At 41.9% G+C, this 18184-nt stretch overlaps 1 protein-coding gene across 1 annotated transcript in view; it reads right to left on the reverse strand.

Annotated features, from left to right (window-relative positions):
* The window catches only part of LOC127028985 (Golgi phosphoprotein 3-like), a 43274-nt gene that overhangs the window by 12430 nt on the left and 12660 nt on the right, over positions 1-18184 (reverse strand). Inside the window, exon 2 of the mRNA XM_050914666.1 lies at positions 3098-3229. Coding sequence (XP_050770623.1) covers positions 3098-3229 — 132 coding nt within the window. The remainder of the gene's footprint in view (positions 1-3097; positions 3230-18184) is intronic.

Here is an 18184-nt window from a genome sequence, read left to right on the forward strand (position 1 = left end):
ACAGGCTAAAGTGACTGAAGCCTAAACTCCTCCCTTCAGATCATGGCTTGAAGATACAGGGTTTTGAATCACAAATCAAAGCTTTAGTTTTAATGAGATTTTACCTTTCCACAAAGTCCCAGAATGGAGCAGGGGCGGGGAGAGAGAAGGGCTAGCCTGAGAGGCAGAAGCTATATAAAAATGGTATTGCCACTGAAACTCCACCTCACTGAATCACAACCTTGGATGCAACTAGACAGATCATTCCACTCACTAAGCACAGTATTTAATTCACAGAGAAAGCTGAGGGCAAGGGGAGCAAAGCCTGCAAAAGGGGAATGAGGGGGACACTTGGTAGAGTTGAGACAATTAAATCTAGCAAACACAGAAATGAGAATGAAATTTAGTGTTAATGCAAGACTTCAAATAAGGTATAAAACAACACAAGTCATTCATGATAATGATTTCTACATTGAGAGGTGGGGCAAGGGGAGAAGAAACATCATATATATCAGTAGTTAGGGATTTTATTTGCAAGAAATTCCTTAAGCAGAAATCAATCTTCATTTGAATTTTATATTAAGCCTTTTTCATAGAACCTTCCTGCCTGCAAAAAGAAATCTCTCAATTGCCTTACAACAGCAGAAAGAACAAAGCATTTAATACTGGGTAGCTTTTAGCTCTCCTTAAACAATGGGGAAAAAAATAAAAATTGAAACAAACACACCAACCCACCCCCAAAATCACATTGTCCTGGTTTCGGCTGGGATAGAGTTAATTTTCTTCTTAGTAGCTGGTACAGTGCTGGGTTTTGGATTTAGGGTGAGAATGATGTTGATAACACGCTGATGGTTTAGTTGTTGCTAAGGAGCGCTTATCTCAAGCCAAGGACTTTCCAGTTTCCCATGCTCTGCCAGCAAGCAGGTGTGCAAGAAGCTGGGAGGGAGCATGGCCAGGGCAGCTGACCCCAACTAGCCAAAGGGCTATTCCATACCATGGAACCTCATGCCCAGTATATAAACTGGGGGGAGCTGGCCGGGAGGGGTGGATCACTGCTGGGGCATCGGTCAACGGGTGGTGAGCAATTGCATTGTGCATCACTTGTCTTTTCTTGGGTGTTATTTCTTTTTTTTGTTGTATTCCTTTTCATTACAATTATTATTATTCTTAGTAGTGTATTTTATTTTTACTTTAGTTATTAAACTGTTCTTATCTCAACCCACGAGTTTTACTTTTTTTTTTTCTTTCCTCCTCCCCACCCCACTGGGAGGGGGAAGCAGCTGCGTGGTGCTTAGCTGCTGACTGGGGTTAAACCACGACACACATGATAAAATTAAAAAAAGGAAAAAAGTAATTTTGCTTGTATTCTTTATTGAAGATATGCAAAGGTTATTTTTCCATTTTCCTAAAAAAACACAGTTAAAATTTCAGTTAGATAGAGCTGACAAGGTTTCTGTAGAATGAAAATAACTGCTTGTGCTGATTTTGCTGGGATAGAGTCAACTTTCTTCACAGTAGCTAGTATGGGGCTATGTTTTGGATTTGTGCTGGAAACAGTGTTGATAACACAGGGGTGTTTTAGTTATTGCTGAGCAGTGCTTACACAGCGTCAAGGCCTTTGCTGCTCCTCACCCCACCCCACCAGCGAGGAGGCTGGGGGTGGGCAAGGAGCTGGGAGGGGACACAGCCGGGACTGCTGACCCCAACTGCCCAAAGGGATATTCCAGACCATAGGACGTCATGCTCAGCATAGAAAGCTGGGGGAAGAAGGGGGGGGGGGAGAAATGTTCGGAGTGATGGCGTTTGTCTTCCCAAGTAACCATTAGGCATGATGGAGCCCTGCTTTCCTGGAGATGGCTGAACACCTGCCTGCCCATGGGAAGTGGTGAATGAATCCCTTGTTTTGCTTTGCTTGCATGCGCGGCTTTTGCTTTCCCTATTAAACTGTCCTTATCTCAACCCATGAGTTTTCTCACTTTTACCCTTCTGATCCACTCCCCCATCCCATTGTGGGGGGAGTGAGCAAGCGGCTGTGTGGTGCTTAGTTGCCGGCTGGGGTTAAACCACGACACTGCTAAAGAACATTCCTGAATGCCTAAGGAGCCAAAAGCTTTGGAGGAAAAAAAAATTGTGCAAACTAATCAATGCTGAATATGCTTAAATGAAGCTAAAAGAAGTAGGAGCTGTTTGTCTGAAGAGAGGTTCGATTCTTCAGAAGAGGAGGAAGCTGGGAGGTTGAGGAATTTGTAAGCTTTCCTTTAAAAAATTTAGCAAGGGATAATATTAACAGGGAAATCTGCCGTAAAAGAGAATTTATTTGTTATGGATAGACAACATTTGACCATGTTTTCAGTAAACTTATTTTACAAGTATCCTCTAATGCTGATGAAGTAAAAATTCTTCAAACAGTGTGACTTTGCACATTTTGTACTAAGGAAAAAAATCCAGTGGCAAAAGTAATAAATTAAGGCACCTCAAATCTTCAGCCTAATTCAATAAAGAACCTTAAAAATTTGCCCATCTTAAAGGTCAGTGAGTACAAAAAATTTAACACGCTTGTCACATGCTTAAACTAGATACAGTTTTGTGTTCTCAGGGGCCCAAGGTACAAGGATCGTTTCCTTCCCATGCATTGCAAGCACTAACTGCAACACTGTGTACACCAGAATTAAACTGGTGACTTGCAGGATACATCTGGCAGGCTGTTAGTTAGCCATCCCTCTCAGCCCCAGCCCACATCTCACCAACATTGCAAAATCCAGTTCCTTCAGCAGATTACAACTGGCACTACTGGCTCTCAGCAGCAACTGCTGCCACCGCACCCTGGCCAGAGCCACTGCCAACTCTTTGTGCAAGGTTCCCAACAGCAGCAGGAACACATCAAGAGAACAAACAGGAACAGAGAACAAGTGCAGAAGATTTTACAAGGCACTTCAGCTCACCATTTAAACTCTTTAGGTAATAACTCTCTGCATCTAACTTAGGTCACTACTCAGAATCCCTATCCCCATATAAAGAAAAAAAAAAAGTCTTTTTCTTACAACCAGTTGTAATTTATAGCTACTGTATTGCCTGGAGCATGACACATAAGTAAATGTGACCATTTTCCTCCACTTACCTTTCTTGTTAATAGACTTTTGCGCCTCATTCCACAAGCCTCTAACTGAAGACGCCCTCGCAATGCCAATTCGATTAACATACAGCCACGCAATCCTGAGGAGATGCAATCGTTCCAGAACGATGTGTAACCCTGTGAAGAATGAAAGACAGTAAGATATTTCCATCTCCACCTGAAAGCAAATAGAAAAAGAGGCTTACTGCGTTCTCTAAGCAGTTCTCCAGCCCTCATACACTTTTGAAGTAGCATCACTAGTCAACTACCATTCCTGTATTGAAAACATGAAAGAGAAAACAGACTCATCCCCTATTAGTTTCGACACTTAGTCTCTGCTCTTTGAAGAGCAGGGAAACTTCAGGAAAGTGATACAAAACAAAACAGCAAGATATCAAGAACTGTGAGATATAAAGTGTAGTTTATATGTAGTCAAAATAAACTTATTACATTTTTAAGACATCAAGCACTTGGCATTATCAACATCACACAGGCTTATTCGAGTTTCCTGAGAAATATTAACATGATTTTACATCCATAAACAATATGGCACCAATGAAGTAATAATAACCTGAAAAATCAATATTACATAAAATATGGAGTATATTGGAAATTAAAAGTCCAAACACAAATGTGGCAATCAGCACAAACCACAGAACAGATTTTTCAGTTCTATAATATAGTAAACCAAAAGACAAAAGTTTTCAAGTAAATATTTGCAACAGCTACTATTTTGTCATTTAAATCCTTTGAAAACATATATTTCTAAAACTTGATGCATGTTGTTGTGGTGGGTTGACCCTGGCTGGCCGCCAGGTGCCCACCAAAGCCGCTCTCTCACTCCCCCTCCTCAGCTGGACAGGGGAGAGAAAATAAAACGAAAGGCTCGTGGGTCGAGATAAGGACAGGGAGATCACTCACCAATTACCGTCATGGGCAAAACAGACTCGACTTGGGGAAAAAAATTAATTTAATTTATTACCAGTCAAATCAGAGTAGGATAATGAGAAATAAAACCAAATCTTAAAACACCTTCCCCCCACCCCTCCCTTCTTCTCGGGCTTAACTTTACTCCCGATTTTCTCTACCTCCTCCCCCCGAGCGGTGCAGGGGGACAGGATGGGGAATGGGGGTTTGGGTCAGTTCATCACACGTTGTCTCTGCTGCTCCTTCCTCCTCAGGGGGAGGACTCCTCACACTCTTCCCCTGCTCCAGCGTGGGGTCCCTCCCACGGGAGACAGTCCTCCATGAACTTCTCCAATGTGAGTCCTTCCCACGGGCTGCAGTTCTTCCCGAACTGCTCCAGCATGGGTCCCTTCCACGGGGTGCAGTCCTTCAGGAACAGACTGCTCCAGCATGGGTCCCCCGCGGGGTCACAAGTCCTGCCAGCAAACCTGCTTCAGCGTGGGCTCCTCTCTCCACGGGGCCACAGGTCCTGCCAGGAGCCTGCTCCAGTGCGGGCTTCCCACGGGGTCACAGCCTCCTTCAGGCACATCCCCCTGCTCCGGCGTGGGGTCCTCCCCGGGCTGCAGGTGGATATCTGCTCCACCGTGGACCTCCATGGGCTGCAGGGGGACAGCCTGCCTCACCATGGTCTTCCCCACAGGCTGCAGGTGGATATCTCCTCCACCGTGGACCTCCATGGGCTGCCGGGGGACAGCCTGCCTCACCATGGTCTTCCCCACAGGCTGCAGGTGGATATCTGCTCCACCGTGGACCTCCATGGGCTGCCGGGGGACAGCCTGCCTCACCATGGTCTTCCCCATGGGCTGCAGGGGAATCTCTGCTCCGGCACCTGGAGCACCTCCTCCCCCTCCTTCTTCCCTGACCTTGGTGTCTGCAGAGTTGTTCCTCTCACATCTTCTCACTCCTCTCTCCCGCTGCAATTGCACTTGTGCAGTTTTTCCCCCCCTTCTTAAATCTGTTATCCCAGAGGCGCTACCACCGTCGCTGATGGGCTCGGCCTTGGCCAGCGGTGGGTCCATCTTGGAGCCGGCTGGCACTGGCTCTATCCGACATAGGGGAAGCTTCCGGCATCTTCTCACAGAAGCCACCCCTGTAGCCCCCCCGCTACCAAAACCTTGCCACGCAAACCCAATACAGTTGTTCTTATACGGACTGCAAAACTGCAAGCCACATTTATTCTATGAACCACACCACATCTACCATGCTTTTTCAACTATATTTCTACATTGACAGCTGTCTGTGCTTAAATGGCAGAACAGAATATTTGACCCAATACATTTACTCAATATCTAGAAATACATGTATTGACTTTGGTACTCCATTGCTCAACAATTATAACCCCCTCCCCCCCAAAAATCTTATAAAAAGTATTCTATTTTAATTACAGAGTAGCCAACAGTTAAATAATAAAAAACATGCAAGAACAGTATCTAAGACCAAAAAAAAAAATTCTGAGAAATTATTTGTCTTTTCAGAAATGACTGCGGAAACACTTGGTATGATCCAGAAAGACCTTCCAAAACTCCTCTAGTGATACATGTCTGTGAAAACATCCACTTTGGGATTCTTTAGAGAAAAGTACAGGAAACAAGAAAATAAAGAGAACACTCCCTTTCATAAAATTTATCCTAACCAGTAACAAAGACTAGCTTAAATCAAGAGCAATACAATTTTATTCTGTTCGCAAATAAAAGCTGCCAATGTATAGAGATATCAGATGCATACATCTGAAGTCTGCTAAACACACAAACCAGTCACTAATGCATGCCATTAAATATAGATTTCTAGGAACATGATAATATTTGTTTCCATTTAGCACTTAGCTATTTTCACGAGCTGTATTATATAGATGACCAATACTTCCAAAAATTCTACAAAAGCTCTGAATCTCTAGAAAGTAATTACTGAAATATGTCACAGATTTATTTTAAAGGCCATAAATACAAGGTTGGAAAGGCATTTGAGAAGTTATCTAATCAGCCTTCTACTCAGAGCTGATACTTTGCAAGTATCAGCTACTCTCATAAGTCAGCCATTCTGTCAGCCTGTGAGGACAGGCTGAGAGAGTTGGGGTTGTTCAGCCTGGAGAAGAGAAGGCTCTGGGGACACCTTATAGCAGCCTTCCAGTACCTAAAGGGGGCCTACAAGAAAGGCGGAGAGGGACTTTTTACAAGGGCAGGTAGTGATAGGACAAGGGGCAATGGCTTTAAACTGCAAGAGGGTAGATTTAGATGAGATGTAAGGAAGAAGTTCTTCACTGTGAGGGTGGTGAGACACTGGAACAGGTTGCCCAGAGAAGTTGCGGATGCCCCACCCCTGGAAGTGTTCAAGGCCAGGTTGGATGGGGCTTTGAGCAACCTGATCTAGTGAAAGGTGTCCCTGCCCATGGCAGGGGGGTTGGAACTAGATGATCTTTAAGGTCCCTTCCAACCCAAACCATTCTATGATTCTATGATTCTGTAAATTAAGATTTTTTTTGGCACCAGACATTTCTTTGCCAAAAAACATGCAAGATAATGTGCAGTATTTGCTTGATGAAAAAAAACCAACCAAACAAACAAAAAAACCCAACAAAAAAAAACAAACAAAAAAAAGATGACTCCTACATTCTACTATTTTCAATCAAATAGCCTCTTTACATAAAAATAATTTTTGAAATCAGACAACACATATGCAAACTAAAAATCTATTGGACAAACTTACAGCTGTGGCATGATAAATATACACTTCTTTCTATTCACAAAAAGTTATATTATTATGTAAACAATTCAAGTGCTAGAAATTTTTTTTCCCTTGTTTAGTAATGAAAACTGAATTTATTTTTAAAGTGAGTATTTTTCAATGAAGTGATGTTAACTACACCACTCCCGGCAGCAATTACCAGATGTAAACTCCTCTGCTCCAGCAGTTATTCAACATATATGGCCTCAGGCTGTGGGTTGCAGAGAAATACAGGATCATAGGATAATTCAAGTTGGAAGGGACCACAGGAGATCTCTAGTCCAACCTCCTGCTCAAAACAGGTTCAGCTATGAAGTCAGATCAAGTTGGTCAAGGTTCTATCCAGGCAAGTCCTGAAAACCTCCAAGGATAGAGACTGCACAACCATCTAACAGTTTTTAATCAAGTGATCCTGAAAGTCAGCTGAAAAAGATTATGGTCTTCATAAATGGAACTGATTGCTCTAGTGGACTAGATGACATTAAAGTCATAGAACGTATACTGCCTCACCTTCTGTTTTGGGTTTTTTGGTGGTTTTTTTTCCCAGGCTCAGAGTTTGCAGGTGATCCACAAGAGAAGGAACATCATATTTCAATATACAGAGATTATACTGCTATTAAACAGTGAGGAAAAAGATATTTTATAACAGTCAGTGTCATCCTGAACATTTTTCAATCCATTAAACTGATCTTTCCACATAGTTCAGGCAGATAGACTGATCGTTTTTGGCACTTACTGCAAAGACCTCAGACAACTGAAGGAACCTTCACAGAAGGTCAGTTTAGCACACAACAGTCTAACTAAATCATCCTTTAAATTAACTCAAACTTCCTGGTGTACCTGAAACAGAGTAGAAGTAGACATTTATCTTCAACATTGCAAACAGTTCCTTGACACCTACTTTAAATGGCATACAGCATAACTAGAAAAAGGTGCACAAAAGAGAAACAATAATGCTCAGCATTATAGAACTACTGCCTATTAAAGAGGCTATAGATGGACAGTGAAGAAAAGGGGTAGAGAGAATAATAATGTACATAGAGGGAGAATAGCAATATAGAATAATGTATTATTTGCACAGGAAACAATTATTTTTTCCTTTTTCCACAGACAAGAACTAGAAGGTGGTAAATGAAGCTAGCTCACGGGTTGGAAAAGTCAAAGGCCAACTTCTTTTCTATGTTTCTATTCAACTGTTTTTATAGGAAGGCAAAAGTTTTAAAAAAACCAAACACCTTTAAAAAATGAGTTAAATTCATAGGAGGTTGATAATGAAGTTTGACAGACAGCAATGGATCTGTAAGCCACGCACAGCCTGGGAAGCCCCTACCCAGTTGAAGTCAGCATACACTGGAGGAATAGTCATTCCATGTTCCCTGAACATGGCCTAACCATTGCCAGTTACAGGTTACAGAACAAGGATTTGGTTTGAACTTTTAACACTGTTCTCATATTATATTCCAAATACCTAACAGTCTCAAAACACTTAGATTGAAGATCAAAGATCACTATTTATAGATGCAAGTCATTCCACTATTTAATGCTCTTAAATAGCACTAGTATTCTCACAAATACACCACCAAATATTTTTGCTTTATCTGTCTTCCTACAAGTTTTTTATAATTTTATAAACATCCTAACTCAATTAAATACTTATTTCATTAAAGTTGCTAAGCAGGGAATTATTTTTATCTGACAGCAATCACACTAGAATAGCACTTTAAGCTATGAATAGCTCGCAATACAAAATTTTAAATCTACATTGATTCAAAGATCAAAAGAATGTTTACAACTGTCATGTTTATTTACACAAAGACAGCACAAAAGCATTTTTTGTCAGAGCTGACCTAGAAATTTTCAAGTAAAAACTAGTTTTGCTAGACAAGCATAAAGGGAAATGAAAATAAAGTTTATAACAGAAAATTGTTACCATATTAACTTTGAAAGCTCAGACTTTCCACTCAGGTATGGCAAAGCACAGAGCTAAGACTAAGATCCTCTTTCTGCTTAAAGAATAAGTTATCCAAAATCCATGTTCATTAGACTATTTCTCTCCCACCACCTCTTGTAGCATTTATTCACTTTCTCCTCTTCCCATGCCCCTTACCCAATTCCCAAGCTCACACATGTCTTCCTGTTCAGTTATCCGTTAATCACTTGAAACTCTCACTTATTAAATACTGTCCATCTCCTAACGATGGCCCTGTGCCTCAGTGTTACCGAACCTACCTTATCTTCCACTCCCTGCTTTTACCTTGCCTCTTCAGCTGCACTTCCCCACCACCAAACTGTGACACACTCTCTCCTACTGCAGCCCCCTTCCCCACCTCATTTTACCGTGACATGTAATACATTAACTTTTCACTTCCAGATCTATAAAGATCTGAATTTCTGTGACCCTCATGGATTTCCTTAGACCTGTTCACACAAATGGTGCGGACAAGATAGCAAAGTATGTACACTATATATAGTGAGCAGCCATCTTATTCTTGTCTCTGCTCCAAGAGGGGGGAAAAGCCACATGATTATATTAGCATACATACAAGCAAGTAAGCGTTACCGATATGCTGGGTCTAGTTTTGCTGAGCAAAGTGCAAGCTCTTGCAGCTTCTTCCTACTTACTATAGGAATACCCCAGCTCAGATCTGCATACAAAACAGTGTAAACATATACTAGGACCCAGTCTCCTACAGATGCTGGCATGCAGAGTGCAACAGGAGGCAGGGTTCATACACATAGCCCACAGGAAAGGAAGGGACAGGGAAGAGACCCTGAATGGAAATGCCCTACCAATGTCCCTTAAAACTTTAACTTACATTATTCCCTAACAATGTCCTTTCCCAGTTTGCCTCTAAGATCCCTAACTCTCAAACTTCACAAAGCTATACTTAGAATGGAATAGGGTCCTAGGACTTGCAAAAAAAGTGTTTATAAGGATTGCTAGAAATTATGAGAACTCCTGCATAGATAAAGAACTAATGTCATTCAACAGCTCAAACATTTATCACCCCAGCTGTGAAAAACCTAGTGGGATCATCTGTTTATGCTATAATAAAGCCATAGCAAGATGGGCAAACTACATATAGAGAAAACACGTACACATTAGCTCTGACAACACCATAGCATTCTTAATTTGGTGGCTATTCAAATATTTTGTTGAAGCACTCAGTACTAAGTATTACAGAATAAGAGCTATTGTAGAAGTATTAAAGTACACTTCTACAGAACACGTTGATTTCCAATTTTTCAAGACACTCAAAATTTAAATTTCTGGATATTTAAAATCCATGTTACTCAAGAGATTTCATAAATCAAAGATTATTTGTAAAAATGTTTTTTAAAAGACAGATAAGACAACACTTTCTCCATCTCTGATCCCAAAAGGCACTGCAGTAATGACCACTATAATTTACTAAGTATGTAAACAATCAGAATGAGAAGATTCTAACATGACCAGACTGCCTGAAGGTATTTGGCAAAGATCAGTGCCAAGTGTGTTAGCAATTTCTACACAATCGATGCTGCTTTAAGAACTTGCATGAAACTTCAAAATCATTTCACTTAAGCACAAAACAGCCAACCTTCATGGAGCAGTCATTCAGTTACCTCTTACATTGTTCTACTCAGCTTCCAGGCAATTGTCAAGCTAGTTCTATTAAAAAAAAAAAAAAAAAAAAAAAAAAGTTTGGTATTTTCTCTATTCCAAGTGCAAATTAAAGCCACCCAGCAGTACCAGTGCAAAAAATACAATTAAATTGCAGATGCCATTTCACATTTCACATTACACACCTCAAAATACTGAGAAAGTCTCTTTAATGGATTACAGAGTGAAGGTTAAAAAAAAAAAAAACTTCCTTCATAAAAATGAGGACGAAATACTTATATGAGACCATGTAATGTTTTACTTCAGAATACTTTCTTTGTTTTACCCGTAAGAGTTAGTAAAAATCTCTTCCCACTAAAGAAATATACATTCTCTCTCTAATTTTCAGTTAACTCCTAATAGGAGAGCAGCAGTTCTACTATACCTGGCACAGACCAGAAAAGGGTGGGGAAGAGTGAAAAATCTGTGAAAATCTCTGATTCAAAAGAAAGGAAAAGAAAAGAAGCACTTGCAGAGTTCTAACCCTGAGGCTCAAGATACACACATAGTAATAAAAAAAATTATGTGTTTAACTTACTTGGTTAAGGCCACCTGTTTACAGAACTTTCTACAGCACAAGGTAGACTGTGGCTGCCAACACATTCCCTGATCTAACCCAGTGAGTCTCAAGCTATTATAGATTACTTTGCAGACCACAGAGCCATGGCAAATAGAAATCAGCTTTATAAGTCTTTTAAAAAAGCATCATAAAGCCATGTAATAGTCTGTGAAGATAATTGACGGTTACAATAGCCTGCTCACCATAAAATAAAAGAAAATATTTATTTATTTTAGCAACAACAGGCTCCTCAGGCCCATCCTCAGATCCACACAGACTCATATTCAGTATCAGAGGTCAGCGTTAGGTCAAAGTCTTGGCCCTGACTCAGACTCAATTTACATTTATGAAGAACCACAACAGCAGAGCTTCTCTGGGATAATGCATGTAACACTGCCCAGTCTAAACTTCTCTTTCTAAATGCCTTTTCATTTTATATTCAGACTTAATAGTACTCCTTAAATCCTCACCTAGCACCCTCTACTTAAAAGCAAAACAAAAGATCTATTGTAACCAAACTGAAATAAACCAAACAAAGGGGAACCTTCTGAAGGAGAAAAATCACCAGTTACCTGAAACCCTGAATTCCTGTTCTCAGGAAATTCCAAATTCTTCTTTTATGAAAGACACAAACAAAAAGACTTCAAAAATTTAGTAAAGAATGCAATTTCTGAAACTTCATTTAGAGACAGCAGAAATAAAATGTTTTAACCCTTTTTAGCCATGGTAGCCCCATCAGAAGGGGAGCTGGCCAACCTGGAAAGTAACAGAAAGCCAAGATAGACAACAATTACAGCTCCTGAGGAGTCTTAAAGTCCTAGCTCTGAGGCAATATATCTGACAGTCTATCAAGATGACATGAAACCCCTAACTTCAGGGTTTCTCAGCTAGGAGGCATAATCTAGGTTAGAGAAAGCTTTCACTTTAGCACAGTAAATTCTGAATTTACAGGTAGCCTGTTTTCCATTAGAAGAATATTTCAGAGGAAAAATTTCAGCCAGCTCTATTTGGATGCGGATGCTGAAAGACAGAAAAACTAGACTTCCTGAACTCTGCTGGAGTTTGCTATTACTTTTATTACTTCTGCATGGATGGAATTCAAATACTGTGTCGATGGTAGCAATATAAAACCTCTGAGACATAAAACTATTGTTTTGTTTATACATAAACAACTATCTAGCTTTCCCAAACAATGGTTTCTTCCTTGCCATCTATTCTTTCTGTTATGTGGCAGACTATTTTTATGGTATGTTCTCAGAAATCACAGATGACAAACATACTGGAAAATATTCTGTGCTTACTGGCATCATGGAAAGTTATTGAGGGCAATTATCTCCAGATTGCATTAATCACCCTCACAAAATTTACATACCAGCATAATAAAAATACAACTTGGAGACCTGTAAAACATACAAGGTTCAGTTCTACTTTTAAGATGAGAATGAGAAGAAATAGTTGTCAACAGATGTATAGCCTGAAATGGACTAACTAAAGCAAATATGGAACTTGGAAGAACTTTGAAAGTCAGTTTAGGTCATTTGTAGGATTAGGCAAAGCAAATTGAGTAGTCTGCTGGTATAAATTATATGTGTGAGACTGATTTTCATCTTGCATAGCACAATTGGCAAAGAGCCTGCTTACTTCTAATGTTTACACAGCATGTGTCATGAAGCAAGAATACCTGAATGCTTGCTTTGAGTAGTTATCTCAATACTGAGAAAAAGACTCATTTTTTGTATATACATAAATTCAGGTATCTTTTCTTAGAGGTACTTAAAGTGGCAGAGAGAAACACTGGGGGGAAAAAAGCAGGAAAAGAAACTGAGGACAAAATGACATCCCAGTGTTTAATTACTTTCCCAGCATAAGCATCTCTTTTGAACCACTACTTTCTGCACACCACTTCAACTATTCTTCCTTCGAGAGACTCATTTCAGTTTTACTGACCTTTCAAATCAATGTCACAGCATCTCATTTTAACCTTGCACAAAACCATGTAAATTGAGAAGGTATGCCCTCCCCCATGTCTCCATTTTTAGCCATTTGAGGGCGAAACCCGAGAATGCAGTCCAACAAAGCACGAACTGCTGCTGAAGACAAAGTATTTATTTTTTCACCCCATCACAGCACATTGCTGCTGTCTCTCTTGATGCTACAGTAGCATTTCTGTAGTCAACTAGATGAGAACGTGGTCTGTCTGAAAGCTAATGAACAGTTGTCCTGGGTTCAGCTGGGATAAGGTTAATTTTCACAGGAAGCTGGGAGAGGGCACAGCCAGGACAGCTGACCGGAACTAGCCAAAGACATATTCGATACCATATTGATGTCATGCTCTCCAGGTTTCGGCTGGGATAGAGTTAATTTTCTTCTTAGTAGCTGGTACAGTGCTGGGTTTTGGATTTAGTGTGAGAATGATGTTGATAACACGCTGATGGTTTAGTTGTTGCTAAGGAGCACTTATCTTAAGCCAAGGACTTTTCAGTTTCAGGGGGATCCCAACAGCTCACTGTATTGGAGGCTGAAATAAGCCTAACTGGGAATGAGTGGCAGAAACACCCCATTGTGACTGGCCCAGAGGCCCCATGCATCCTTGGCATAGATTATCTCAGGAGAGGGCATTTCAAGGACCCAACGGGGTACCGGCGGGCCTTTGGTATAGCTGCCTTGGAGACAGAGGCAATTGAACAGTTGTCCACCTTGCCCGGTCTCTCGGAGGACCCTTCGGTTGTGGGGTTGCTGAGGGTCGAAGAACAACGGGTGCCAATCGCTACCACAGCGGTGCACCGGCGGCAATATCGCACCAGCCGAGACTCCCTGATTCCCATCCATACGCTGATTCGTCGACTGGAGAGCCAAGGGGTGATCAGCAGGACTCGCTCACCCTTTAACAGCCCCATTTGGCCAGTGCGAAAGTCTAACGGAGAGCGGAGACTAACAGTAGGCTATCGTGGCCTGAATGAAGTCACGCCGCCGCTGAGTGCGGCCGTGCCAGGCATGCTGGAACTTCAATACGAACTGGAGTCAAAGGCAGCCAAGTGGTACGCCACAACTGATATCGCTAATGCATTTTTCTCAATCCCTTTGGCAGCAGAGTGCCGGCCGCAGTTTGCTTTCGCTTGGAGGGGCGTCCAGTACACCTGGAATCGACCGCCCCAGGGGTGGAAACACAGCCCCACCATTTGCCATGGACTGATCCAGACTGCACTGGAACAGGGTGAAGCTCCGGAACACCTGCAGTACATTGATGACATCATCGTGTGGGGCAACACAGCAGAAGACGTTTTTGAGAAAGGGGAGAAAATAATCCAAATCCTTCTGAAAGCCGGTTTTGCCATAAAACAGAGTAAGGTGAAGGGACCCGCACAGGAGATCCAGTTTTTAGGAATGAAATGGCAAGATGGACGTCGTCACATCCCAATGGATGTGATCAACAAAATAGCAGCTACGTCTCCACCGACTAGTAAACAGGAAACGCAAGCTTTCTTAGGGGTTGTGGGTTTTTGGAGAATGCACATTCCAAATTACAGTCTGATTGTAAGCCCTCTCTATCAAGTGACCCGGAAGAGGAACGATTTCAAATGGGGCCCTGAGCAACAACAAGCCTTTGAACAGATTAAACGGGAGACAGTTCATGCAGTAGCCCTTGGGCCGGTCCGGGCAGGACCAGATGAGAAAAATGTGCTCTACACCGCAGCCGGGGAGAATGGCCCTACCTGGAGTCTCTGGCAGAAAGCACCCGGGGAGACCCGAGGCCGACCCCTAGGGTTTTGGAGTCGGGGATATCGGGGATCTGAGGCCCGCTATACTCCAACTGAAAAGGAGATACTGGCAGCATATGAAGGAGTTCGAGCTGCCTCGGAAGCGGTTGGTACTGAAGCACAGCTCCTGTTAGCACCCCGACTGCCGGTGCTGGGCTGGGTGTTCAAAGGGAAGGTTCCCTTCTACACATCATGCAACTGATGCCACCTGGAGTAAGTGGGTTGCACTGATCACACAACGAAGTCGACCAGGAAACCCCAGGCGCCCGGGAATTTTGGAAGTGATCACGGACTGGCCAGAAGGCAAAGATGTTGGAATATCGCCAGAGGAGGAGGTGACGCGTGCTGAAGAGGCCCCACTGTATAATAAACTGCCAGAAAGTGAGAGGCAATATGCCCTGTTCACTGATGGGTCCTGTCGCATTGTGGGAAAGCATCGGAGGTGGAAGGCGGCTGTATGGAGTCCTATATGACAAGCAACCACCGGCTGGCTGGGAACATATCCCGTGCCCCATGCCACCGCCCGGAACGCTATCCTGGGCCTTGAGAAGCAAGTCTTATGGCGACATGGCACCCCAGAAAGGATCGAGTCAGACAAGGGGACTCATTTCCGAAACCACCTCATAGACACCTGGGCCAAAGAGCACGGCACTGAGTGGGTATATCACATCCCCTGTCATGCCTCCGGGAAAATCGAGCGATACAATGGGTTGTTAAAGACTACATTGAGAGCAATGGGGGCTGGGACCTTCAGACATTGGGACACACATCTAGCAAAGGCCCCCTGGTTAGTCAACACTAGAGGATCTGCCAATCGGGCTGGCCCGCCCAATCAGAACTTTTACGGGCTGTAGAAGGGGATAACGTCCCTGTGGCGCACATGAAAAATATGCTAGGGAAAACAGTCTGGGTCACTCCTGCCTCAGGCAAAGGCAAACCCATTCGTGGGATCGCTTTTGCTCAAGGGCCTGGGTGCACTTGGTGGGTGATGCGGAAGGATGGGGAAGTCCGATGTGTGCCTCAAGGGGATTTGGTTTTAGGTGAGAACAGCCAATAGATTAAATGGTATGATGTTGATTGCTAAATAACCCTGCCACCGTGTGTCGTCACTGCTATAGTTGCTATATCAATGGTATTACAGGAAGAATCACCCAAATTAATGAAGGATGAACTTTGATAAAACCGAGCGAAGCGCAGTAGTGATGGAACCAGGACTGACTGCAGCATGCAACAATCCAACACCACACACCATCCTCCTGCTGCGCCCAATGTCACCCGCCCGCCGCACCACACCGAAGCCCGATCCTGCTCTGCCGACTGAGCGGACTTTGCACCATCCCTCCTGCCCAGACAGACTGTTATGACAGATGGAGCCCAAAGTCATGGACTGAATGAACTCAACAGACATTGGATAGAGATGGCCCATAGACCGCGGGAATGATATCTGTGTGTATATATTAGAAGACAGGAAAAGTGGTGGTGATTAATTGGAAATGTATCGGAAAGTGTGGGATCTGGGCATGACGTAAATGGTATAGAATAAGGGGTGGATATTGTCCTGGTTTCGGCTGGGACAGAGTTAACTCTCTTCTTAGTAGCTGGTACAGTGCTGGGTTTTGGATTTAGGGTGAGAATGATGTTGATAACACGCTGATGGTTTAGTTGTTGCTAAGTAGCACTTATCTTCAGCCAAGGACTTTCCAGTTTCCCATGCTCTGCCAGCAAGCAGGTGTGCAAGAAGCTGGGAGGGAGCATGGCCAGGGCAGCTGACCCCAACTAGCCAAAGGGCTATTCCATACCATGGAACCTCATGCCCAGTATATAAACTGGGGGGAGTTGGCCGGGAGGGGCGGATCGCTGCTCGGGCATCGGTCAGCGGGTGGTGAGCAATTGCATTGTACATCACTTGTCTTTTCTTGGGTGTTATTTCTTTTTTTTTGTTATATTCCTTTTCATTACAATTTATTATTATTATATTATTATTATTATTCTTAGTTAGTAGTGTATTTTATTTTACTTTAGTTATTAAACTGTTCTTATCTCAACCCACGAGTTTTACTTTTTTCTTTCCTCCCCACCCCACTGGGAGGGGGGAGGGGGAAGTGGCTGTGTGGTGCTTAGCTGCTGGCTGGTGTTAAACCATGACACTCCAACATAACAATCTGTTGCAAGCAACTTTACAACTGTAATCTGCTTCACAGCTATGATTGTTTATGACAAACACTGTTTTATGTATTTTGATTTTAATGAAGACTACTAGCAGACTGAGGAGCATAGGGCTATCATATTCCCAAAAAAGACGAGAACCATCTTAATATACTGTTTCCTTTACGTAGTCTCTCTACAATTACTAATATTATTTTGATTTTTTGAAAGCAGCTGGAATCACCTGAAGAACTTCTATAACACATCTCCTTAAAACTGTTCCCAAATCCAAAGAGATAAAATACAAAGTAAAAACAGTATGTATAAATAAAGGATAATGAAAGTACCTGGTTTATTATAAATTATGTTTTAGCATAGAATTTCAATCCTTTCTGTTGACCCAAAAGCTTCATTTAATGAATTCCAAATTCATCTATCATCAGTATTCTTCTACAACAGAAACACTACGTCCTCTTGGATATTCACGTCAAGTCATACAATTAAATGGAGGTGCTAGCAGACAGGAGTAGGAGAGGACAAAGAATAAGTGAACGTCAGCTTCTGACACCTTTACACGATTCTGTGGTTCCTATCCTTTTAGCTGAAAGTAAAATTGCTGATTAAAAAGAAAGAAAAATTGCCTGCTATTGTTGTAGGTAAGTAAATCTCTTCTTTGTGATAATGTAACTATAAGCAGACATCTCAGGCAGATCAAAGTCAATAACTGAGTTACTGTAATAAGTTTATGGATTCTTTAGATAAGAAAAACTCTTAAAAGCTAGTATTTTATTTAGGAACATCATCATTCTATAAGGAATAACTAAAACAATTTCTGAATCTCTTGAAGGGAGTGGAAGTCAGCAAGATTGATGCTATATATGCTTAATTTAATATTAAGCATATTTTATAAAGTCTTTGTCCAACAAATCTGATACCTGACTTCAAGTCAATCCTAAAAACTTCAACCACATTCTTTTTCAGAGCAGGAAATTCTTATATTAGAAATAAGGTACACTTTTAAAAAGTTTACTTAAGTTTATTCTTCCAGCAAGAAGCTTCTCAACATAAAAATAAGCAAACAGGTCTTGTAAAAATGAACACAAAATAAAAAAAAAACAAAACACCTCCAAAAAAACCCCAAAAAACAACCTACAAACTTTTCCAAGTTCTCAATGACAAACAGAAAAGCTGGTCAATACTAGGAGAACTAACTGCATATTTATTCTAATAATTTGAAGCCCTTAGATCCTGTTATACAGCCAACCAGCATTTGTTCCTCCTTAACTAGGTCCTTATACAGA

The sequence above is a fragment of the Gymnogyps californianus genome, unplaced genomic scaffold (genome assembly GCF_018139145.2).
Source record: "Gymnogyps californianus isolate 813 unplaced genomic scaffold, ASM1813914v2 HiC_scaffold_54, whole genome shotgun sequence".
Lineage (NCBI taxonomy): Eukaryota > Metazoa > Chordata > Aves > Accipitriformes > Cathartidae > Gymnogyps > Gymnogyps californianus.